Source organism: Amphiprion ocellaris, chromosome 11 (assembly GCF_022539595.1).
Source record: "Amphiprion ocellaris isolate individual 3 ecotype Okinawa chromosome 11, ASM2253959v1, whole genome shotgun sequence".
Taxonomy (NCBI): Eukaryota; Metazoa; Chordata; class Actinopteri; family Pomacentridae; genus Amphiprion; species Amphiprion ocellaris.
In genome coordinates this window covers 1,656,508-1,682,717 of record NC_072776.1, presented here as the reverse complement: position 1 = coordinate 1,682,717, position 26,210 = coordinate 1,656,508, and the positions used below count along the sequence as shown (strand labels likewise).

Below are 26,210 nucleotides of genomic sequence, written 5' to 3'. Positions count from 1 at the left end.
GCCCTGAAGATCAGAATAAAGGAATGGATGGTGGCATTCTTGTAATCAAAGCATATAGAGAGCAAATACAGCCTGGATCTGTCTCGTGACTTTGTCTTACACAGCCTCACTCCTAGTAAATAATAAAATACTCAAAATTATCAAATATACATGTTAAGTAGAGAACAGTAACATCTGTGTATGACAACACAGACAACTGTGTACATTTATCACAGACTTATTATCACAGATGAGGGGCAACCGTGGATTGGGGGAGCTGCTGAGGTTGCTGTGGAGACGGGTCAAAGGGAGCTGATGGAGCAGATGGCAGCGAGGTGACCCTGCAGGCTGCCTATCTGTTCTTCTGTTACTTCATGTAAATCTCAGCCCTATATGTGTCGCCGCAGGTCGCCTACTGGCACTACCAATGTGTTTACACACCTGGACCGACCTGAGGCTGCTATACAGTGCAGCAGACCTATACACACCCCCTTCCAGTGGGATTTTACACTGTGCATGCTGCTTGTAATGTGCCAGGACTGTGTTAATCCTGTCCCTCAGGTGTGTATCCACCTGCTTGGCTCTCCCCTGCAGTAGACTGGGTTAGCCTTGTCCTCCTGCTCTGACAGAGTAACAGAATGGATACTAGGCCACTAGGGCTTCCCTCTGAATCGCCCACAGAGATCGTCGCTGATTAGGAGCTAATCATCTGTCACTGCCGACCACCATTGCCGGATGTTTTGATGGCCAGATTCTGTCTTGTCTGAGGGTGTGTTTTTCTTCCTTCCTGCATGTGTCACATGTCTCCCTTGTTGATTCCCCTCTACGCCTATCTGCATAAGCTCCACAGGGGCATATTTTGTGTACGTTTTCCTCTTTCATTTAGTAGAAACGGCTTCTTTATCATCACTCCACCTCTGGGTTTTGTTATCTGAGGCTGACAGGAAGGTGTGTGTGCACTGTTTGAGTGAATGTTAGACAGTGCACACGTTTTTGCGAGGGTGTGTGTGATTAGAGCATGGGTTTGTATGAGCTTGTGTGGAACACCAGGGTGTATGCTGAGATTGCATACTGGCAGACATAAGCACTGACCTGCATTATTGAATATGTACACGCTGTCTGTGAGCCGCGCCCTAATGGAAGAACAGTGTAGTGTACACTCTACCCATTGGGAAACATTAAAGTTCACACTGATATTATCCAAGATACACTGCACAGACACACAGATGCGGTACAAGCTGCCAGGGAGAGGCAGGGGCACAAGCTGGGTTGAGTGCAGAAGAACAGAGGCTAAGAAAAGAAACTGACGAGACTCACTGAAAGGTAAAAAAGAGTATGGTGGGGCCAATTGTGCGACAGTGACTAATGGATGAAAAGATGACAGTGGGGAAGAAAGGGCCACACTCTTAGTGACACAGAATGAAAGAAAATATCACTTTTTGCTATAGTGGGAGGTTAAGAGCAGAGCAGATCAAAGGCAGATGAAAAGAGCATGATGTTGTGCTCACAGAGGGAACAAACCAGGCTATGCTAAGCTACACCCACACAGATTGTTGATATGTTGATACTTCATCTGCAATATGGCTGAGGCCAGTGTCTGGGCAGATTTTCATTGTACGTACAAGGATCTTCTCCCTATCAAGTGCTCCTCCATTCCTCTTTATTTTCCTCTTCTGTCCTTACATCCTCCACTCCTTTGTCTCCTCTTTCATTGTCTTTTCTCTCATATTGTCTTTGCTTTTGTTTCTTTCCACTTCATATTGCACCAAGGTCTCAGCAGAGGCCTCAGTAGATGAACACAGACATGCCACTTGTGGTGTGCCCTCCCATGTATTAATAATCATTAGAGCACTGAATTCTGTCAGAAGCACACAAATCCACTCATGATCCACTTGTATGTATCCTCATCGGCACATGCCTCTCTTTTTCTCCTCTATGTTTGTTAGATGTCTTCCTGTCTTCTCCTCCAGTACATTCACATGAACACAAGTGCTCCGACAGACACTTGCAAGGGTTTTGCAGATGTGCTTGCCAAGTTTGCACACAGACACAACTCCCCTCCTGTGCTCACTCTGGTGGGTTCATTAGGTTTTCGGATGCTGTTGTCATATAGCTATACGGTATGTTCAAAGATTTAAAACATGGTTTGAACTCTGCCTTGTGAGTCTTGCCCCAAGTGCCAGTTATTTGGCATAGAGCATCTGGCAAGTGAAAGGCTGGAACAGTTACTTCTCATACTGTAACACAACAGAGTGCAACACACCATATGTGTCACACATCCCTATGGATGGCTAGGAGAGATGATTGGGCAAGTTGTTTGTGTGTGTGCTATGTGGCGGGGGTTGTGTTTGTGTGTGCATGTAAGAGAGAGACTGCAGTTGTTCGACCGGTTTTGCTGGTGTTGTATCTGCTTTATCAGTGTAATTACTTTCACTTAATTAAATTAAATCTAGAAATCAAGTCATTGTTGTCATTTTAACAATGAAGCCAAACCTGCTCAATACTTTTTTTTCTCAATGCACTTCATGAATGAAAGGATAAATTATATTTTCATGAGTGCACTTGAGTCTATGCATGTTTTTGTTTTTTTCTGCTGAACTCCAAAGCACAAGGGAGACCATTAAATCTTGAAGTTACCTCTGACTCCCCTCGCCTCACCATCCCCACTTCTTTCTGCTCACTATTCTGTAAACAATAGATCCATAAAAATGCTCCTCATTCATTTCAAACACACTTCACATTCCCTGACTGCTTAACCGAGCCTCTTACTGCAACACAAGTTATTCTGTCGGTCTGTGTAAAATAATAATAATCCTTGTTGAGTGTCTGGAAAAAACAACAGCCTTAATGAGGTTGCTTTTTAAATACTATATAAAGTGTGAGAACACGTTGTTAAAATGTGCGGAGGTGGATACTTCCTGAGCATTCATTTTTATATCCACTAGCCTGACTTAAGAAGATTCTTTGCTTAAGTGATGCTGAGTTATAGTAAAAGGCCTGATAAAGTCTGCAGGCAGGAAGAGATAATAATCCCATACAAGGAGTTACCAGTGAGATTATTGGATCCAGCAAGATCATTTATAAGGACCAAAGATCTGTGGCCACACACACAAGTGTACAAGTGACACATGTGCACCCGCATTCACATGTACACACACCTGCTGAGAGAGCAGAATCATGGTAAACCTCCTGCAATCAATAATACATTTTCTCCATCTGTTCTGTTCACTCTGCGTCTCCATCACTGTTCCTGCCTTTGTGTTATCTCATTTCATCTCTCAGTTTCCTTCTTCAGTAAAATTCCTCTCTAATTGGCCTCCATGTAGCACTTTTAAGGTAATGAAATTTTCAGTGTGCTTCCTAATGGTTACTTAACATGATCTGCAAATGAGCAGGGAACTGTCAGGATGGGACTTTTAATTTACTCTTTGTTCTTATTTCACAAAGATATAGATTATTGAGATGTCACAGCTGGAGCCGTGCTTTGAACAGTTTGATCGTTGCCATGTTTTATCATCAGATAGTCATTCTGAGAGCAGCTTAGTCAGAAAAGTTCAAGCGGCCACTTGGCCAGAAGAGGCCAATTGTTCTCACTTTCCTCGATGATAGCCATTTGACGCTGCCAGTGACTACAATTTAGAAATCTGTTTAGTCATATTTGCAGGATGGGATGGAAAAAAACACTCGTGTTGCTTTGATGTTGAAACATTTTAGCTGTGCCAGAAGCTGGGCTCTTAGAGAGCACTGGTGGATGTGTGTCGGGGGAGGGTTGTGATGTGGTTCAGGATGAATATAGCTGCTTTTATTAGCTTCCTCTGGATGACACCAACCAGCTCCCTGCACAGCTTCTCTCATGTGGGAAATGGTCAGGTCTGGAATTGAATTCTGTATACTCTGAGGTGACTTTATAAGGGGAATCATACAGGACGGTTATTGCACCATCAGGAATGAAATGAAACTGGCTCAAAGGTGACAACAGTACAGGGGAAGGTCACTGTTAATATATGGTGATCTCCTGCAGTACAATATAGGAGTCTGCCAGCCGCAGAGGAGAACTGAGACTTCTCTATTCAAGCTTAGCAGTCCTGGGAGACTCACAAGGACTTTATGTTTGCTCAAGTTTCCTTCCTTCTATTTTTGCTTTTCTTCTCTGGCTTGACTGCTTTTGTTGGTTAAAAAAAATGCTGAAAGCCTTTGGGAGCCAATTTTGTGGAACCAAAGGACAATGCAGGCCTCTATTCACCACTTCATGTATTTGTGGGTGTCCATGCATGTATGTTTTTGTCAATTTCCATTACTGTAAACACACAAGTGCTATGTCGATTGTATGCCTGTATAATCTGCACCCATATACTGTGCATCGAAGTCATTTTTATATTTGATTCCTTCTCATTTTCATCTTTGTTAGCAATTTGCCAGCGGCTTATTTCTTCCCTGCAAATCCCCCTCACTCAGCCCCCCACAAATGGGACAAGCAGCAGAAAAAAGCCCAATGATCCAAGTATCTCAGCTCCATCCTTAATTCATTAATTTGCTGTTTGCCTACAGTCGCTCACCCAGAATAATCCATCTGGAAAGTCCAGTGAGCTCTTCCACCACCAAGCAGAAATGGGATTGTGGATGACTGATCACAAAGCTCACATCCACAGAGTCTCATGCTGTGTTAATATATCCACATGTAGGCCGGCACACACGCATACACATACATACAAAGCTTGATTTAGTTCCTCTTCAAGAGCACTTAAAGCCTGCTCTGTGTGAAGCCATGTAGTTACTTCATGGAGGCTATCTTATGTCAAAGTATCTCAGGATTTGAAAATGTTGAAAAACACAAACCCTGGATGTTTTAGACATTATTTGCTACTCTTTTTCACGCTATCAGACATAAGTCACATGCCATGTGGATGAAAAGTTTTCAGAGATACATTGTGTCACCTCCTGAAATTAATTCAGCCTTGTTTGCTGCACATAATAGACAATCCTTCTGCCCTGGGGGTACTCAGGCATCAACGTTTTATCGTGAATCACTGATCTCACAGCGTAAAATTTGCACAAGCATACCAGGTCAACCATTTCAGTTCCCTAAAGGCAAAGATTCACCCAGGAGACATTCACTCTCTGCTCACGGATACCAATGAGAAGACATTTGGTTTAGGTCAAACATTTTCATCAACTTTACCCAATTCTCTGACAAGCAAAGTTGGAGTTCTAGCAACATTTTTTGTAAACTAGAAAATTGTTTCTCCTCCATATATATAAGGGAGCGGTGGCTAAGAAGGTAAAGGGAGATGTCCAGTAACTCATCTCTTCCAGTTCACATGTTAAAGTGTGCTTTAATAAGACAATTGCGCTCAGTGGTTGGGACAGTGCCATGTGTGGCCATCTGTGTGTGAGCAGATGAGTCAGAGATGAATTGTAAAAGCTCTTTTCAGGGACCCTGTGGAGTTTTTAGTGTAAACAAAAGTTGTGCGTTACTCCCATTGTGCCTTATGTGCATCCCACAGGTCCAACACATGTGCAGTATGCATTTTTAAGGAAATAGCTACATCAGCATAGCATAGCTTTCAGAACTCTTTTCAGTATTAGTGGAATGGTGACATTGCTGACAGGAGTGTGCATCGTGTCACTCGTGGGCATGGGTTAGTGTGCATCCTTGTGCACGTGGGAATCAAAGATTAAACCTCAATAGCCCCACGAGAGGTTGACATTTCTACAGGAAGACTTAAAACATCTGCAAACAGAACCTACAACCATCACAACACAAATCTGACCAACATCTTCTCAAATCATCTTTGGGCCACAGGTTATTCATCGTTGAGGTTTTGTTGAAATCTGCTGTTCAACGTGTGTTTTGATGGAGCTAATAGGCACACAAGTGTGTAAAAGCCTAGTTTACCCTTGAAAATATTGCACACAATCAAAAAGGTCTCCCAGCATCGCTTCTCATGAAGCTCACATAGCCTTTCATTATGCTAACAGCTCAGATATATTTGCATGTTTAATTACCTTTTTATGTCTCTGGTTGCTTGATTCCAGACTTCACCTGGTAATAGCAAGCAGAGGCTCTGTCCCTTTTGTTAGGAGTTGCTCCCAATCCTTCACATTTAAAATGGTGTCCCCCCTCCCCAACCGTGATAACTGATGTGTTTCCCATAAAGGAGTGGTAATTAAGATAATGAGATTTTTGGAAGCAAGTGTAGCATGCCAAAATGAGGGGGAGCATGTTTTGTGACTGGTTCACTCTAGCTTTTATAATTTTTTTTTCCCGTTCATTCCACCAGCTCTACTTCTCTGTCTACTGATGTCTGCCTCCTCCTATCTGTGCTCTTCTTCCCACATCTGCTTCCCCTCTCGTGTCCCGTACACAGCTTGTCCTCATTTGTTTGCCCAGTGCATAATTAGCTATAGGATCACCCATTGTGTAATTATGTATAGCAGTTTGATATGTAATTAAAATTGTATCAGTATCCAGTGTAATTTGTGCTATGTGATTACCTATTAACAGTGCAAACAGTTGTGCCTAAAAGCCCGTGACCGCCCCTCTCATAAATGTCACTGTGCTTCTGTCAGTATTTGCATACACACAGGTGCTACATCTGAGCAAAAAAAACAAAAGAAATAGTATTCAGATTAGCACATAATACGCATTCAAATGTAGGCCTGTCTGGATTCACATGAACACTTCGTCCTGGTCGCTTCAGTAATTGTTAAATATGTCATCATGAAGCCATAAAGCAAGCACTTTACAAGACCATGCACTTTACTTGAGACTAGACTTTACTCTACTGAATTACTTAACACGGCAACATTACATAGCTTGTTCCTCCCAAATGCAGACACCAAAACAGAGGAGGGCTTTCAAACGACTTGTTAGTGCACTCTTATTATAAGGCTAAAGAAAAGGGCGTGTGAGGACACTCTAAGGAAACATCTTAATGAAAGAAACAAATTAGCCTGAATAAACCAAGCTCACAAATTCTAGGCTGAATAATTAGAAATGCCTGAAAAGTCTGTGGTGGGAGTTACTGTTGTTGTAGTCGATAAGGTTTGTTTTTTAAATCGCTGGTTTAGAAAGTACAGAAGTAGTTCTTAGCTCCTTAGTGGATACTATAGAATGCAATATGACTGCTTGTTTTGCATCTGCATCTCTGTGCACTGGAGTGTACCATGTGGTCAAAGGTTGTACCCTTCTTATCCGTCTTCCTGTAAAGATATACTCTCTGAATAAATACATTTGGATCACTCTATGAAGAGACAAACACAATATATATCAAACCTGTTTTAGTTCAGTAAACAGTAAATCTTCATCACCAGCTGCATAATCACTGTAATATAATCAGAATGGTCGAGCTCTGCATTCATTTCAGTGTAGAAGAAGAAACTCTAAGGTCTATGATATCAAACATGTCATGCCTGCTAGCAGAGAAATGGGGATTATAATGTGCTTAATATTCTGCAGTTTTTCCTCATGATGCAATAGCAGAGCAACAAAAAAAATGTGTCATAGGTTTTAATGGATCACCAAATATACTAGATTCAGACAAAGAAGGAGTATGTGCATGACTTGAGAGTTTCTCTTTTCCCATAAAGAGGAGCACAGAAAACAATTCACAATTATTGAAGAATAAGTGAGTTTCTGACTGACTGGTCTTATTAGTTCCTGTTATGCTGATGTTTGCCATTATTACTTTTATTATGTTCCATGTAGATAAGGTCTGAGATCCAGAACTATTTAAGTACAACACATCAACATAAATACAAGCAAACAATTGCTATAGTGATTTTTTTTCCCATTAATTTGTATAATTCAGCTAACACTACATGCATTTAACGAGACCGCAAGGTGGCTTGACATAGTGAGAGAAGTGGCACAGTTCAAGCGTCTTGCACCCTGGCATAAAAGCTGTGATTTCCAGGTTAGTGGCACTGATCTGAGCATAGACTGGATGAGCGACTGCTGTTAGAGCACCTGAGCTGAACTGTGGGAGATTCACTTTATTTTTCTCTTTTGTCTTTTCTTCTGTATGTCGCATTTTCTTCGATACGGAAACTTACTAGTGTGCATTACTGCTTATGTTTATGTTACGTTATCTCTTATGTCACTGTAGTGAAAATAGTTGGTCCAAAGTGGATGCGCTCACACAAAAACATCCTAAGGTCTGTATAAACTTGCAGCATGAACTCTGAAGGTTGCATAACTCAAAGCTTCATGTGCGGTGTTAAAAATACAAGAAGAGCCTTGAGCTCTTTTGTTTATGCATATGTTGGAGTCTCATACCACCCTAATGCCCACGGCAAAGCAACCTTAACTATAGCGACGAATTCTCTTCGTGATGCCATTGGCAACATGTAGAACCCCTCATTTGCTCTGGAGGCCATGTAGCATCAGAGAGTAGCTGTACTGGGCACATTATAATTTTAAAGCTGGAGCACGGAACTTTTACATATAAATTAACATCCATTGCATTGAGTTTTTGAAAAACAAGCTCACACAATCTGTCTGGTTTTTTTTTTTTGTTTTTTGTTTTTTTTGGGGGGGGGGGTTGCAGCATAGTGGAGACATTCAGTTGTGATGCATTTTTTAATTATTTAATTCTGGAAGAGGGGAGCAACCATGGCAATGAAAATGGAGTAGGCGACTACAGCTAGGAGTATGGCGTAAAAACCTAGGTAGCATCTAAGAAAAGCTTCTGATGTTCCAGATATTAAAGAAACTTGTGCTCAGAGGAAGAATTAGTTTGTCATTAGTGTAATTACTCTCATTGCCAGAAGGGAGAGACAAACATTCTGCACTGCAGCTTTAAATATGTGACTATTTAAGTGTAAACGCATTGCTGCAAAAAACAAACAAGGACAAATGCAGAGGTTGTTTTTATCATTGCATCTGATAAGTGCCTTATGATCAAGACATTTAACATGAAAACATGTTCCATTATCTCCATTTCTGTCTCTTCTTGTTGCTCTTCACTAATGTCCATCCAATATCCTCTTTGTGTTCTCTTAACCCTGAATTCCAAAGAGTTCAGCCTCTCAAGCAGAACACACAAATGCTTTTAACAACAATAAAACTGCTGCCTGTTCCAGCAGTCCCCAGAGGAAGGACTTGAGCAGCAGGTCTGACATCCACCGTATGGATGATTAGCATCATTACTGCATCAGCTGCTCCCTCTCACTCAGACACACTCCTTGATGGCTCTTCAAATATCTAACGCTCATGCAGATTAAATGGTGGCATGTTCTTGACAAAGTAGTGATTCATTTATGATTAGAAGAAGGTCGGATAAATGGAATCTGAGGTACGGAGACACCAGACAGCATTGTTGGCCACAAAGGTGCAAAGAATGAGTTAGAAAAAGGAATGAGAACAGATAGAAAGTGGATGAGCATTTTTTTACTCAGAGGAATGTAGAAAAGACAAGTAAGGGAGTAGTAAGAATAAGATTGTTTCTGCTGAAATGCTAACAAATCTCTGTAAGGCACAGAAGAACGCTGAGTACAGACTAAAAATAGTTCCATCAGAAATCCTCATTATTCTTCCTCAAAAACATTTTTTTGTCTTGCTGGTTTGTCTTAAACCGTATTTAAAATGTGTCTCTTTTTTCCCTTTCCAGCTCCTTTGACCGACAAGCCACCAAAGATCCTGTTTCCCTCGGAAAACAAGGTTAGCAACATGGAGCTGCAGCTAGGTAAGATCATCATGGGATTTCCTCCAACTGCAGTCAGCGATATCTGTCATTTCCAAAAGACAGGTGAGGGATGACTTTACAAATCCCATCCAACGCACCTGCGGGCATCAAATGCAGATCAATCATGGCACTTTAATTTGCTGGAGAAATAGCCAAAGAGAAAAAAAAACAATTGTAAAAAACAGCTCTCATATATGCAAATGGTGGGTGCTAATGTCCCCAAGGCTGCTTTGTCAACAATGAAGAGCCCATATGGTGCCGGGGTTCCATACGCTGACTCGCCACATGGAGAGGCGGCCTCTTTCTGTTGCCGTTGTTTGTCTTGTTTGACGTGGGGTCATGACAGGCCTACCATGTGTCCATGTGTGCGTGAGGGAGTATATGAGCATGGCTTGTTTGTTTGGTTTTCTTTCTGTTTTTTTTCTAGTGACAGCATATTGCTTGATTTCTGGGCACAGTCCGCTGTCCACATGGTGCTTGGTGCTCCATGAATGGCTAATGCGTCTGTCATGGTGAAGTCGATCAGACCAGACTGAGAGGTCTGGAAAGCAGAGAGGGATTGGAAGAGTATGTGACAGAAAAGACAGGGCAGGGACAAAGACAAAGAAGGTGCAATGATTCACTGAGCGGTTTCCTTTTGTCTTCAATCTGATGCTACTGGAATGCAGGTAGTTCATTTAAAATGCCGCCACGGTTGGCTGATCAAGAGTGAAAAATTGCTGCTGTTGATAAACTGACAGGCACAGCCTCACATGTCAGCCAACTCACACCCATACATGAACAGGTTGCACAATGCAGGGCCCTTCAGCTATTTGTGTCATTTGTCTCTATCTTGATTCTGCTGAGATTTTCAGGAAAGGGTTTGCATCTCCCTTGAAACTGTCTAGCAATTATTTAGAGCTTCACTGTCAGTTTTTTGTTATGTTTTCTGTGTGAGAAAGTGTTTTTGTGGAGGGTCTGCTCTTGTGTGTGTGTGTTAAGGACAGGTGCACATTCATAAAACGTCAAGGTTTTGTGTGGCAGAAGTTGAAATATCCTGATTTTTACACCCTGGCTCAAGCTCCAAAAACACTGGATTCACATTTAAACATGCTTCATTTCAATAATATTTTAAATTTGTCTCTAAGCTCAAGGCAGGATAGACTTAAAAAACTTATTCCAAGGCTACAGAAGATGCTACTCAACTGTTTTCACTGATTAATTGGCACACTGATCCACCTAGATATGTAAAATCCACCTACAATGGTAGAGTTCACAAGGGTTTTTGCGCTACCATCTGCAAAAGATAGCAAAGCAGACGAGCCGAGAATGAAAATCTATGTGCAATGTCGTGAAGTGAGCCCCTCCACACCCAGACTCATCCATAGCACAGAGACACACAGGTAAATATTTTACAGTCGGGCTCCATTTTGTGAGCAGAAGAGTTGTCTCTCCCTCCAGACGGGAGTTTCTCTTTTATTTAGCTTTATTTATTTATTCTCTTCTTTCTTAATATTTGTTGAGCCATGCCCTAAGCAGCTTTATGGAGCAGCGTGGCAGATTTATGGTGGCCAGAACGTGCACAGAAAGAGGCCAGTCCCTTATGGCGAGTGGGAAATAGAGAGAGGGAGAGGGGAAAAAGTAGACAGAGGATCCAGTGGATGCTGGTGGATGGGCAGTAAAATCAGAGCCGTAAGCAGAGAGATAAATCTGCAACACTGCCGGGAAACACAGACCCACTTTATCTCCTCTGCTGCTGCAACCAGTGCAGGTCTCATACAGCCTCCATCACCAGTAGCTTTGCAAAACACACACACACGCATAAATAAAACACATGCTTTACATAAACTCTCTCTAGCAGAGACATAGTGGAAAGTCAAAGAGGATGATGCAGAGATTAGAGCACAGAAGAGCATGAAAAAGAATGAAACTGAAAGCGAGGAACTGATGAGAGGCATCAGAGTGGCCATGTATGCAGGAGGGGGGTGAGAGAGAAGAGAGGCTTGTTGAGAGGGACGCACAATGTGGAAATAGAGACAGGGTTTCAGACTGTTTGCCTCCAAGGAGGGTTTAGTTGGAGTCAAGCTTCTCCTTCTCTTCTCAGGTATCCTTGGATGTCTGTGCCAACGTGTCCCTTTTCTGCTGAGGGGGCCAAAAATCCCACGGCTACAGATTGTCACTCAGGACTACATACATTAAACCCCAATGCCACCATAAAATAACAGTGTGTGTGTGCTGCTCTCATCACAGATCTCTGCTGCAGGGCTCCACCAGTCCTCAGGGAGGGTGCAAGTTGCTGAAAGCCGGCCCGTTTTGCGTCACAAATATTACTTTTGGACAACTTGACATTTGGCTGCAGCTCCTAAAGGAGACAACATCAAGGTTGTGTTGGATTTTGTCAGTAGCCGTGCAGTTATTCTTTCTGCCAGATTTACTGCTGTCCCCCAGTGGTGAGTTGGTGAAGTCCATTTCCAATTCATCCAGAAGAGGAGGATGATTCATATTGCTGGGTTTTTTAAATCTGGGGTTGGTGAGAGGGAAACACACACACAGTTGCAGTATGTGACATTTTATACGTGGCACGGAATTTCAAACAGAAACTGACACACAGAGCTTGTTGTTGATTCCCTCGGGATGATTTGTCATAGATTCGCTGTCCCGGGGGGTGGGGTTGAGGGATTCAGCTCACGCTTACGCAGCATTCCACTTTGAGCATCCCTCTGTCTCGCTAGCTCTGCCTCCTCATCACACACACAAACATACACCACCCGGCGTGCTTAGGTCACACACACACACACTCGCAGCACAGTCCTCGGCAACCGTGGGATAATTGTAACTGATAGAGGATTTTACTGTCCCCCAAAGCCAGCAGATGGGTGCACTCTTGTGGAAAGGAATTAGAATCCATTATTTCAAAGAGCAGGACCCAACAGCAGAGGATGGGCGGCGGGAGGGAGGCCACTCTTGTACCTACTTCACTTCACCGTGAGCGGCGTAGAGTCATGCACACACACACACACACACACACACACACACACACACACGCAAACACACACACACATACACACACACACACGCTCTCACAATGCGCACAGTCAGTGGTGGATGGATGGGTAATAGACTGACACTGAAAGATGCTGACGTTTCCAATTTAGCAAGTGATGCAGCAGTATGTTGCTGAAAAGCTCAGAGAAACAGACAGACTGTGTGGACGTCCATCTTCTTCAGTCATGATTTGGAGACATTTCTCTACACTAGGCTCATGGTTTTATTTGGTTTTAACGGATTGACTGTCCAACAAAAGCAATGCAACGTGGTTTGCAGTGACTTATGAGGAAATAGTCAATGGGATGAGTAAGTCTTAAATAAACTGTCTCAACTTGTTGTGCAATTAGCAACTTGGATAACTGACATGCAAACTGGCAAGTACTTCAGTAATCTTCTAGCACCCATGACAGCTACAATACTGCATAGTCCGACATGGATGGATGGATGGATGGATGGATGGATGGATGGATGGATGGATGGATGGATGGATGGATGGATGGATGGATGGATGGATGGATGGATGGATGGATGGATGGATGGATGGATGGATGGATGGATAGATAGATAGATAGATAGATAGATAGATAGATAGATAGATAGATAGATAGATAGATAGATAGATAGATAGATAGATAGATAGATAGATAGATAGCCATTGGTGGTTTCTGGATGCTAATTTGATCAATGGGGCCTGAACTTATGAAGCTTTATTAGTTTATTTGGCAGCACTACATTAAAACATACTGTCAACATAGTTTTAGCAAATGCTGTGTATAACAGAGATGTCTATATTCAGGTAGTTCGGTTTCAGTTTCTTTGAGTCGCCATGGAAAGAAAATGACATTCGTCATAGCGTTCTGGTAAAAGATAGCCAACATGTGGCTGCACACACTGATACATCTAAGCTCAGCTTCAACATTGCATTTCCAGTTTAGTCTGTGGTCCATGTGAGCACTCAGATATTTGTACTCCTTCACCTCGTCTCCCAGGATCAAGATAATGTTCAGCTTAGTCCTGGTCCTCCTAAAATCCACAACCATCTCCTCCATTTTGGTCACATTTAGGAGAACGTTTTAAAGCGGTACACTGTTTCTGTCTCCTGTCCTCCAGTCTCACACCCCATAACTGCAGAATCCTGTCAGAGTGTCTGCTGATGGCAGGACACTAAGTTGTGCTGGAAGTATGAAGTAACCATGGGTAAGACAAAGACTGAAGAGACAGAATTAAAATACTTTTACGATGACTCATTGTAGCTTCCATGTCAAAAATAAACTTTTGTGCTTTACAGGGGGGTATTTTCCTAATTTTGTATCATGTTGCTATGACTACTGTGTACTGTGTGTCTCACTTAGCCACTTATTCTAGTGAATTCTGTAGGACAAAATGGTCTGGTTGTTTCTAAGTCTCATTCTGCTTTAGAGGGAAAAACACACTGTTTGTATTTGTCTGCTAATTACAGTTGTCTGGGGCGGAGCTAAACGAATAATTCAAGCTTGTTGTTTCCTCAAAACAGTACAAGGAATGTTTGCATGCAGGTGAGAGAGCGCTATCTATAGATAATTATAGATAATCCACAGAATAGAGAGAGATTCTCGTTGTGGAAGTTTCCTAGCTCAGAGGTTGTTGTTGCTGTTTCCTGCAGCGAAGTGGATTTTGAATATGGTAGCATGCAGAGAAGAAAAGCGACTTTTTTCCACAGATTGTTCACTTCTAGCAAAAATACTTGGTTTGCTCCACGATTAGCTTCACTTAAACTGTCTGTTTTGAGTTTATTAATATACTTACTATACTTTGCTTGGCTGATTATACTTATGTGACACAGATATTAGTACATAAAAGCTACAATGAAGCAGTGAGGAAAACCAGCAATGCCCCAAAGGCAATATTTTGTGTTTTTCCTCCTATAAAGTCCTTCACAAATTTTGACGATTTCATTTTAACCTGAAGTACCATTCAATATAAAGCTGCTAACACATACTATATAATGTCTTCCTTCTTCTCATTCATGTCAAACCCTTCATCACATCCTTGCTGTCCCTCTTTCTCAGTCTATTTGTACAAACTTTTTTCCCTTCCCTCTCTTCTCTTGTCACTTCCTAACCTACTCACCTCTGCTTTTTGTTTTGGTGAATCCCTCAGATCTCTACAACAGTGAGGACATTCCTCAGCATGAACACCTCGTCCTGACAACCAACATGTCACCTTTCCCCAGAAAAGGGTGAAATTGAAATTGACATTCCCTGGAGAGTTACTAAAGGTCAAGGCAGAGTCACTTCATTAAATTACTCTCTGTCTCTTTGAGTCTGTATCTGACACACATACATGAACACACACATGCATGAACACGAAACCTACACACACGCCGTTCCCTTACTTTAACGCAGCATCTTTGACAGTTCCTGTCACTCCCTCTCACCTCAGTTCCATCACAATTCTTTTTTCAGCTCGCATGGAAGTATCTGTAAAAGCACAGTGATGTGGATTTTCATTTTTAAATCACATTTAATACAGTAGAATCTGTTGTGAGAAGACCTGAGCAAGCAATGATGGAAGAACTCATTATATCCTTTTTTAAGCAAAAGTAACAATACCGCAAAATAGCCCGTTACAAATAAAAACCTGAAAATACAAAGCATGCTCATACTGGTCCTTTTCAGAATATTACTTATTATAATTTTAGATTCTAACTGTTGATGAATGAATATGTATTTCAATTAAATATTGCACCTGGTAAATTTTGATTCCTTTGTATGCTGCTAGGTAGCTTGTGACTGAACTGAAACTCACCAGTACTTTTTTTTTTTTTTTTTAAGAACTGAAAAGAATGGTTGGATTTTTAATTTTCCCAAAACTGCTTGCCATTCTGTTGAGGAAATAACCAAATCTAAGCATAAAATTGTATTTTTAAATCAAGATCACTTTATTCTAAATGTTTTGTTTAAAACTTTACCCAAAATAAAGAGTTCTCTCTAATCAGACTCTGTTAAAAACAAAAAATGCTGTACTCTTGAGCACAGCAGTAAATCCATTAGAGATTCAGGTGTAACCAGCAGTCATGTGACAACGACTTGTGGACTTTTCAGCTGAACTGGGTTGAACTGCAGGCAGTGTTTACACAGAGCAGATAGGAGACAAGAATGGAAACAAATTAAATACGTAAAAACAAACTTCCTATAGTACATCAAGCCTCTATTTTTAGTTTCCCTAGTAACATCTTTGAGCATTTAGAAAAATGTTGTACCTACGTGTGACCTCTATTTTTTAAATTTTTTGTAAAATAAATAATAGTTTAAAAAAATCACCTTTTTTTTTCTTTTTTTAATATTTTATGGCATTTTAACTGAGTCATGCTGCACAAAATACATTTTGAGTTTTTCCTACCTCTAATTATGGTTAGAACTCAAGATGCAGAACTTCATGTTACACTGAAAATGAGTAAACAGTGATTAAAAATGGGACAGGAGCCAAACAAACACCCAGAATTGCTTAGGGTAGATAGGGTTAATATATGATAAAGCATAAGATTTCATTTGTTCACAGTAATTTGTTTTTAATTTTAATAATATTTAAAGTAACTAAAGTTATGAGATAAATATAATGGAGTTAACAGGGCGACATTCCACTTGTATTTGAGTACACCTATATAGTAGCAGACCAAAAAAAATGCTTAAATAAAGTACTGCAATACTGCGCTAAAGTACAGTACTTGACTAAATGTACTTAGCTGCTTTCTATCACTGTACACAGGAATGGTACATCTCTGTTTGTGAGAAGAAAGGCCGCAAAGCCTTTTCCAAATTGGCTGTCTTTTGTTATATTTTTTGTGATAAATGACATATTTATATTCTAACACAGAGGAGAGAAATCACACACAGAGAGCCCTTAAAGGTCACACTGCAGATACGTCATTGTACTTGGTTGTGGTCCCACAGTGACCCAGCGTTAAGTAACCCGCGGTGACTGGTTTGGTAACTAGTGTGTCAGCGAAACAAAGCTAAATGTTTAAGTGTGTGAACGGTCGTCATTAATCACTGAGTCTGGGCCTGAGAGCAGGAGACTGCAGCATGATAAATGAACTAACAGTGCCTCTACACATGCCTAACAGGAAAGAGAGAGGGAGGAAGGCAGGGAAATGAGAAAATATACAAAGGCGAAGACAGAAGCGGCGACACATAGCGTGCAATAAAGTCTAACACGACACCCCGCTGTGCGTCACATACACTGGTTAGTTTATTGCTGCCTGGAATTTACTCACCACAGCCAGTGAGTCCATGAGAAGATGCACTGTTTTCGCTGTTTTAGTGATATTACCATTATTATTTTAATCGATGTTACCATCAGAAACACATTTATGTTTTTGATTTGGAGGCTGTCAGTGAGAAAAGGTGATCTGACCCTCTTCCCTGTATATGATTTTACCCATTTAGTGCAGTAGTCTCATATAAAGAAAAACTTTTCTAGTGACAGACTGTCTTCTGTGAGTCATATTTTCAATTTATATCCCACTTAATCTGCAGCAGATTGTTGTACTATCCTAAACTGTGGTCAAATGTGTGTTTCCATTCAAAATATGCCGACTTGTCTACATTCTATTAGCTCCATGTTGCTTCTAAATGCTTTTACTTGTAAACTGTATGGCACTAAAAATAATGATAAATAATAAAAATATCTGCTCCTGTATTGTAGCACTTAGAGACAGAATAATTGCAAACACAAATATGACTGACAACTGTTGGATGAACCTCAATAATATGAGAAAATGCAGCTTTTTCAAGGCTTGTTTGCTTTGTGTTTCTGTGATATTTTTGGACACGAACACACAACGAGCAGCACATACAGAGTGTGTATTCATGTTGTCTGTCAGCTGATTGCGTGTCGCAGCCTTTGCAAGTGCTACTTTGGAGATGTGAGGCAGTGTGAGAGGACAGATCAGTCGCTTTTTGTTTCTATTTGGTGTGTCAGCTCCATAAGGTCCACCCTCCAACAAGGGCAACAGATGTGCTTCCTCCCTGTCTGGCCTGAGCTTTACTTTCTGCTTACTGTCAGTGTGTGTGTTCGCTCCGTCTGTCAGTTGTGTGTTTGTGCATGTGTTTATACATGTGTGCCTGTGTTTTTACCACAACCATTACCCAGGCCATTGTGAGCACTTGTGTTAAATCAGTCACTGGTAAGAGTTTCTCCATGTTTAAGTCAAGAGATGTCTTTAAAGGGAGGCGATTTAGGTAATGGTTGCTTTTACCTCATCTGCCTCTGATGCGGCAGCTCACTGACAGGTAATCAAAGAAAAGGAGAACTTACTCATCCCTGCATCACACTGTAATTGATACAACAAGGGCAGACAGGAGGAGGAGACGGATATAACGAGACCTGTCTCCTTTTTAGAGGGTTTCTTCTTCCAGAAACTGTCCTTTTATTCTTTTCTTCCACTCGTTCCCACCTCTGTTTGGTAGCAAAAGCCGGAGGTCAGTGGACATCACCTAAGAGAGCAACTTGAAAAACAGACTTACATGTATAGAATAAACATTGAGTGATTGACCCAATAAGCAGGAAGAGACGGATGTACAGTAACGAGAAAAGATGGAGGGAGGCTGAAGAAGTGAGAAAATAATGACAAGGATGGGGGTGAGATAGAGGGAGAGGAAGGGGGGAGGAGGAGCTGGCACTGGAATGACATGCATGAACAGCAAAGCGAGCAGGGGAAAAGGCGGCTTTGCCATTCACTTTGAAGCTTGCTCCACTTCTGTCTCTCTTACGTAACAGAAAAATGAAGAAAAACAAGTGCCAAAAAAACTAGGCAGGGTGGAGAGAGGAAGAGAGAAAAAAAAAGGAGGCAAGACAGAACTTCTAAACTTCAGGGCTCTGATGTTTCCGGCGAGCGAGTAGCTGTATTTGGACGATGCAGTTAGTCACCACGCTGCACCAAAGCTTTGGTGTTGAGTGAGGGGTAAAAAGAGTTAGCAGAAAGAGAGGGAGATCAGTCAGTGGTGTGAAGAGAGACAAGACAGGAGGGTTGAGAGGAGGCGGTCAGACAGGAGAAGATAAGGAGACAGAGGAGGAGGGATAAACAGAGAGGAGAGGAGAGGAGAGGGACCACACTGAGCATCTGAACCCCAGAGAGCTATACAGTAACTCTCCTTCTCTTTCTCCGTCTTACATAAACGGATCTCTCCATTCTCGTTGCTGACAAGTATTTGGAGACCAGCTGAGGCCCCTTGCAGATGCCTATTCTCCGTAAACCAAAGAAAAACCTCTGGCTGGAGGCCACGGCTTCACCCGGCGACGAGGAACGCTGTTGCACTTTAGCTATCACCTCTATTACCGTTGCCCTCTTTCTGCTCTACTTCTGCTTTTTATGACAATCAATCTTCATGATGTCACCATGGCCCACGGCAGTGAATGTTGCTATGGAGATCAGTAGATCTGCACTGAACTACCGCCTTAGGGAGAGTGTATGCGAGCTTACACTCCCGTGCATGTGTGCGTGCATCTTTCTGTGTCTGTGCACACGGTTCATCTTTAATTGCCATCTGCAATCTGCATCCTGAACGCAGTCAGTAATTCGAAAGGCCCAGCATGTGGTAAATAGCTCAGACTCATTTACAAGTGTGTTAATGGACTTTCTCTGTCTTTGTCTTTCTTGTTTCCTTTTCACTCCCCCCAGCTCTCTTCCTCTGCCAATCTTTTCTCCATCCCCTCCCAGTTGCACATGTAGATATAAATATACCGCAGAGCAGAGCGACGGACACAGTATAGAGGTGGTTTTGTGCACAATTTGCGTAATTTTATGAATAAACACAGAGGAGGGTAATTATCTTCAATTTTGTCATTGCTGTAAACATTGTGATTGGCTGCTGCCTGTATTTCATAGAACAGAAGTTCCAGGTCCAGCGTTGGCCCTGTGGGATCCTTATGGAAGCTAATATTAGCTTTTTGTTTGACATGCCAACTATCGTTCAGGAAAGTGCTTATAGGATGAGCCAAAATCTGGTGGTAAATTTGAAGTTATAAAAAAAAAAAAAAAAACCTTTGTGATAGTAATTTACCCAGCAGAGGGAGGAGAGAAAGCCTCATTTCCTTCAGCTATTTTAGCCTCTGCTTGCAATTTCTTCCTTCTTTTCTGCACTTTTCTCCTCCCAGCGTCTTTCCTTCCTGCCTTAACTACTCTCTTCAACCCCTGAAATGTGTTATTAGTATTAAACAATGGAAGAATGGGCATTTTAAGTACCAGCTTTACTTTCCTTAATAACTACCCTCCATGGTGATAATTACCCCCTTTAAAACAAAAGAAAAAACCCTTCTTGGGTTACTAGGCAATAAGCGTGCAGCTGGTTCTGAGGGTTGTATGTGTTCATGTGTGGTGTATATATATGTTGAGTACATCATTATAGATTACAAACCTTTTTGCTTCTTTCATGAATTTTTCTTTTAATGGACTTTGTTTTTTCGAAAAGAAAACAGTTAAATTTGTGTTTTTTTCTCATTGTAGTTTGGTTTCTGAATTTTTGAATAAGTTTTCTCAAAGCTTTCAACATTTCTGGTGACAGTAATTTGATTATTTATTGTTTGTGTTGCCATTTAATCATGCACGCCTGTGGCATCCTTGTCGCTACAATCATTCTTCCTCTCCATTGTTTCTCCCTTAAACAGTGGCAAAATCCGCTGTCCTCATTCTGGGCAAAAATGGATTCTGAAGTTTAGTCGTGGCTTATTCAAATCAAGTGGGTATCCTTAACGTGCCACAGCTCACCTTCACCAGGACATCAGGATGTCAGTCCGCTGATGCTCAGCATGGAGACACTGTCTGAAGAAACAAAATGAAGGAATTTTGAATCAAGAGGCTGAAAGAAATGCATTTGATTTATCAGACAGCTAAAGCTGCACATGGGCTTAATTTGAAGCATAATGCGTTTGTGCACAGAACTCAAACTCTGTGTTTTGTTTCTTATCTTGAAGTAGTGTTAGTAGGGTGTCGCCTCATGGAAATTATGAAGGAAAATTATTACCATGGATTGACTTTTTAATCTGCCAATACAAAACCAACTTCCTATCTCTTTTTTAAGCTAAATTTCAAGTAATTGGCGTCGGTTTTCTGAGTAATAAAGTAGCATGAGGCCAATGAGTCACATCCTAATTGGTGTATCTCATAGAAGTTTTGTAGTGAAACATGAGTTTCTAAAGCAAGATAAATATAAAGATCCTCAACTAGAATCCAACTGCAGACATTGTAGGTGTATGTCGTCGTAACCACAAGGCAACATCAGAAATGATCCTTCATATCAGCGACACGTGATCCACTTAATATGGTAAATTTTGGCTGATCTTGCAGTTCAGTGACCATGATGGGATCGACATGGCGCGTGAGCTCTGTATTAAAATAAAAATCTAATCTAATCAAAACATTGGCTAAACTCTGCCGTCCTGTGGGCTAAATAGCACATGCTCGCTGTCTTTAAAAGCCACTTAACTGGCTCGTGTTGAGCCAACATTGATCTAAAAGCTCAATATGTATGTGAGATTGGGAGTATGGATTGGTTTTTGATTTAAAAAAGAACAGCTTTCTCACTGCCTTGGCTTTTCCTCTGAGCTCTTATGTTAGTGTTATGTTTCAGGCTAAAGACCGTGACAATGGGGTTAAGCTCCAGAACTATCTCACAACCCAGATCTCTTATTTTTATTGCCTCCGTTCAACTAAATTAGGTAAACCCACAAAATCTACCAAACCAATCGGATTCTTGCCGAGTTTGGACTCGACTACTATCACTCCTCTCCACTGCTTTGAATTTAGTTTTCTCTCTCCTTAAATCTTCCCTCCTTTATTTATATGAGATTAATACAGCGCTGCAAACTGCTGTTTCTCCGGCTTGTTTACCACACTAACATTCTCAAGGAGCGACTCCTTTTCAGGACACCTTTTTGCAAGCAGTTTACCAGCTAATAAAGCCAAAACCAGTCATGTTTACTTGTCGAGGCCATCAGGGAAATCCAGAAGTTATTCCTTATATGATTTGTCATGGGATAAAGTGGTGAATGATGACTGCGTGCTTTTTGCAATGAAAAAAAAAATACTTTCAAGCTAAACGTCTGAAACTACAGTATTTGGGTTTCAGCATTTGGTTTGATGATTAGGCTAAATCTAAGGAGCTATTATGTTGGTAACTTTATCTGAATTATTTCTGACAACATGTAGGTTTCAGAAGCACATTGCAGACATGGAGGTGTAGGAAGATGCTCACACATATCCCACCTGACAATAAATGAAAACAGAGTTCTGCTAATTATCCTGAGGAGACCCTTAACCTGAGTGCTGCATCTCACAGTGTTATGTAATAGAACGCTGAACAGCTTTTATTGTGGAAGAGTCAGCTGGCAGTGTCTTTATTTAATGCTATTCCTCTTTAAAAACTAAAAGACACACATTACCACATTATCATTCATTTACAGAATATTTGTTCATGTTCAGAGGAAAAGGCAGAACCCTGTGACACCAGAGATTGTGGTTTGCATCCAGTATCAAAACTCCACAAGGTAATTTAAGGGATTCCCACCACTTGATTAAATGCATGTCATGCAAAATAAAAATTCTAACTTAATGATTTAGATAGAAGTTTTAAGTTGCTAAGATTATTTCTGATGGTTTGTGTTGACATAATAATGTTTGTAATTGCATCAACATATTATTGTGTGTAAATTAAACTCAACTTTCTGCATTATGTGATTTAAAATTAAATTTAACTTGAGGTAACTTTAAGAATTCAGCTTGAGGAATTTAATTCCCCTCTCATACCTACTTAATGTGGAGCAACAGTTCATGATTATGGTAATTAAGTACATAATGCTAAAGAAATCATTTTAAATAATGTGAAAATACTACTTGGAATGCTCCAATTTTTACTTAAAAAGTTGTGTTTCTGCAACAGTAACAAACAATGCCAATACAATAATGTAGGAAAAGCTAATTCCACTAATCCGGTGTAGTTTGTTGGTTGAACATCATTTTATTAGAAGCAGTTTGAACTCAAGAAGATTGATGCAAGATATTTTTGAGCCCAAATTTTTTTTGAGTAAATGTGCATCTTTAGTTTCTTTAAATCATGAGAGCAATACTTCCATATCGACTCATCCAAGTAGTTTTAGAGTTTCCTAAGACCTTCTCTGAAAGGTCCAGGCCTGTTGCTCCAGGCCTAATAATGACCATGAGAGATTGACACATTTAACCTTCACTGGTCTGTCTTCTCTCCTCTTTTACTCTCACCTCAGGTTGCTGTCACTGTCTCTCTCCACAGTCAAAAGAGGTGTTGTTTAAATTCTCATGAAGCTCTGACCATCTGTCCACTAGAAGCTGCTGTACTGAGGAATCCCTAGATGCAGAGCGGCCAGAGTTGTCCGACTTTAGCTCAGTCATCCTCGTGTGTCACTTCACAGTGCACAGCCTTCACAGGGAGAGTTTTAATTTCTTCCAAGTAATCATGCAATGTCCTCCATTTTATTTACTTTTCCTTTATTATTTTTTTAATTTACTTATGGCACACTTTCTAAACCTGAACAGAACAGCCATGGAAGCAAAGTGTCTTCCAGTAGAGAAATAAGATTCTTGTAAATAAGTTTAAACATTAGCATTAAGACCTCACAGTATTGTTTATGATTTATCGGAATAATTTAGATATAACAGTTAAGCCCCTAAAAATGATATAACATACATTTACCCGATTGAATAAAATTTGTCCAAGACTCTACTGTTTTGATTAATGAACTAATTAATTTAAAACGAAAGCTAAGACTCTACAAATGTGTACATGCAACCCAACAAATCCAAGGATTCTCTATGAGGAAGAAATCCCTTCTTAGATAAAGAACCCTTCAGCAGAACCAGGCTCGGGGAGGGCGGCCATCTGCCTCCACCAGCTGGATTAATGGTAGTTTCACTCACAGAATGTAAATTATGCATATCACACAGCTTCCTCTTCCTTTCCTGCTGCATGTGACTGTTTTCACTACGACAAACTAAAAATGTCAAGTTGTGTGAGAGATTTGTAGCATGCAATTTTGATGAATTAGCCATTTTAATAGTAGTGTTCACATCTCTGCATGCAAATATTCACCAAAACATTTAACCCGACACTGTTTTTAAGGGGCTACAGTAGGTGCGTCCTTCACTTAATGTGGTTATGATTGGTTTAAAGTGACAGAAACGAGCCAGAGCTTTTTCTTTTCCCCCATAGCAGAATGATGATGAGGTGCAGCTGGATCGTTCTGTACTGCAGAATGGTTTGGCTGTGTAGGACTTGGATGATGGCAAAGCGGAGAGAGAAAAGGATGGCAGAGACAAACAGAGAACAAACAGGAGAGTGTAAACACTGGAGCGGTTGGCAGGACAAGCTGACCATAGATCAGATCTGTGCAGCTCCAGAGCCAGAAATACCTGCAGGGAGGGACAAGGAGAGAGAGGACAAAGCAGGAACTACTGCAGAGAGAAGATGCAAAGTTAATAACGTCAAATGCAAAACAACTGCATGGAGAAAAGTTATGTAATATATTTGGCTAGATTGCAAAAGAGGTGAAACTACAACAGCATATGAGTAATATTAAACAGTGGGGCGATAAAGTGAAACTAAAAAGGACATCAATGAAAATCATTTGGAATTTATCTGGTCATATTAAAGAAATATTGAAAATTTGTAAAACTGGAAATCACACCTCCTGTATTGAGAGGATATTACTGTAGTCTCTGTGCTCATGCTTTATTTTCCATTCTCTGAAACAGCTCATCTTCTTGCTATTTATGGACTTGCTTAAATATCACAATATACGTCGTACTTTTTTTCTATATATGAGGTGTACACAGCAGACATTGACTAGCAAGCATCCAGCTGCACTCTGCTGAATTGTTACTATATTAATCTCCTCTCTGGCCTCTTCTTAATTTTTCTTTTACTCTGTGGCTTTTCTAATCGCATGCGCTCCCCTATTAGAGATAACGTGACCTTTTGTGTGTTGGCAGTTTCCTGTGTGACCTTTAAAATTGAGGCAGACTGAGAACAGATGTGGATCGAGTGGAGCATAATGTGTAGCTAAAGTGGACTCTATCACTGATTCAGCCAGAGTGGGCCATTACAACATTTTGTCCTCAACTGGAAAATGAGAAAATTAGTCACCTTTACGTACGTGGAAGTGTAGCCAAGCTTACAAGGACTCCTCTGACCTCATCTATTGTTCTCTTCGGTATAACAGGCCCCACCAGATCACGCCGTGTTTCACAAGTAATCTGTCACTTTCACTCTTTCGGAGTGTTCCTCCTCATCACTTTCTTAGCCACTCGTTGGTTTTGGAGTCCTGCCTCTGTTTTCTCTCTCTGGCTCCATCACCCTTTCAATTTATCTGTGTGTGTTTAGCAATTCCTGCTCTCAAGGGCGGCTGTAGCACATCTAGAGCAGGTTGTCCACCAAGTCGAAGAGTTGCTGGGTCTGTCGCTGGCTCATCATGTCCATGTTTCGAAGTTTCCTTGGGGGAAAACACTGAACCACAGTTTGCACCCAGCCAGTGGCACTCGAACACCACGCATGCCAACACAGTGTTTGAATGAAAGACATACAGAAAAGGCAAACAAATAGGTTCAAAAAAAGCAATGTGCCATCCATTTAGTGTTTTTTTCCCCTCTGAAACCAAATTGTTGAATAGGTAATCATCATACACACTTTCAGTTTGAATTCCTGAAACAAATATATCAGCATTCATCTTATTTCTTGCACAGCGGTGAAATTAATTTTGTTTACCTCTGTGATTCTTTTTAGTTACTTTTCCTTTGAGTATTAAAAATAAATAGTTTTTTATCCCCTCCATACCCTTTACCTGCGAATTAAGTGATAATTTTATTGAAAGAAATTCCAAAAATGAGCATATCTTTAACATGCTACACCTGGCTTTGCAGTTGGAGTTAATAATCAGCAGCTGGTACGGAAAAAAGACAAAAACACAACTTTTTACAGTGTGTATGTGCACTGCATCAGCAGCTGTGCAACTTAATAGTGTCTTTCCCTCAATCAAGCTCCGTCTTTCCTCGTGTACGTGGCCGTTCAAGCATGCACTCATGTTATTTCCAATAGAACAACAGTATTCCCTTTTGCCTTCAACCCTGTGAAACAAATAACTTTTCCATTACCCACATTCCCCCGGTGCTCTGCAGGTAGCTCGACTTTTCACCTGTGTGAATTAACCACGCACGCACACACACACACAAGGATGCATAGATACGTGCATGCAAACAGACACACACAGGATTGTTGTTTGTGTATTGTCGATTTACGCTTCTGTGCGCACGTTTCTGTCCAAAGCTTCATCCTTCGGGTCTTCTGGTGAGATTCTTAAGCATCCCTATGATGACAGCAGCTAAGCTAAAAAACTTTGCAATGTTATTTACCGTGAGCCTACCTGCTAAATTAGAAATAAGGTTTATAAGTCAAATAATACAAGGTTGGATTAACTGATCGCTCTACATGCACTGCAGAGGAAGATCCGCCTGGT

At 40.9% G+C, this 26,210-nt stretch overlaps 1 protein-coding gene across 4 annotated transcripts in view; it reads left to right on the top strand.

The window, feature by feature from the left end:
• il1rapl1a (interleukin 1 receptor accessory protein-like 1a) overlaps positions 1-26,210 on the top strand; it is a 174,460-nt gene that overhangs the window by 104,719 nt on the left and 43,531 nt on the right. For all 4 annotated transcript variants that reach the window (XM_055015566.1, XM_055015565.1, XM_055015568.1 and 1 more), the window contains exon 6: positions 9,591-9,665. In XM_055015566.1, the coding sequence (XP_054871541.1) occupies positions 9,591-9,665 (75 nt within the window). The remainder of the gene's footprint in view (positions 1-9,590; positions 9,666-26,210) is intronic.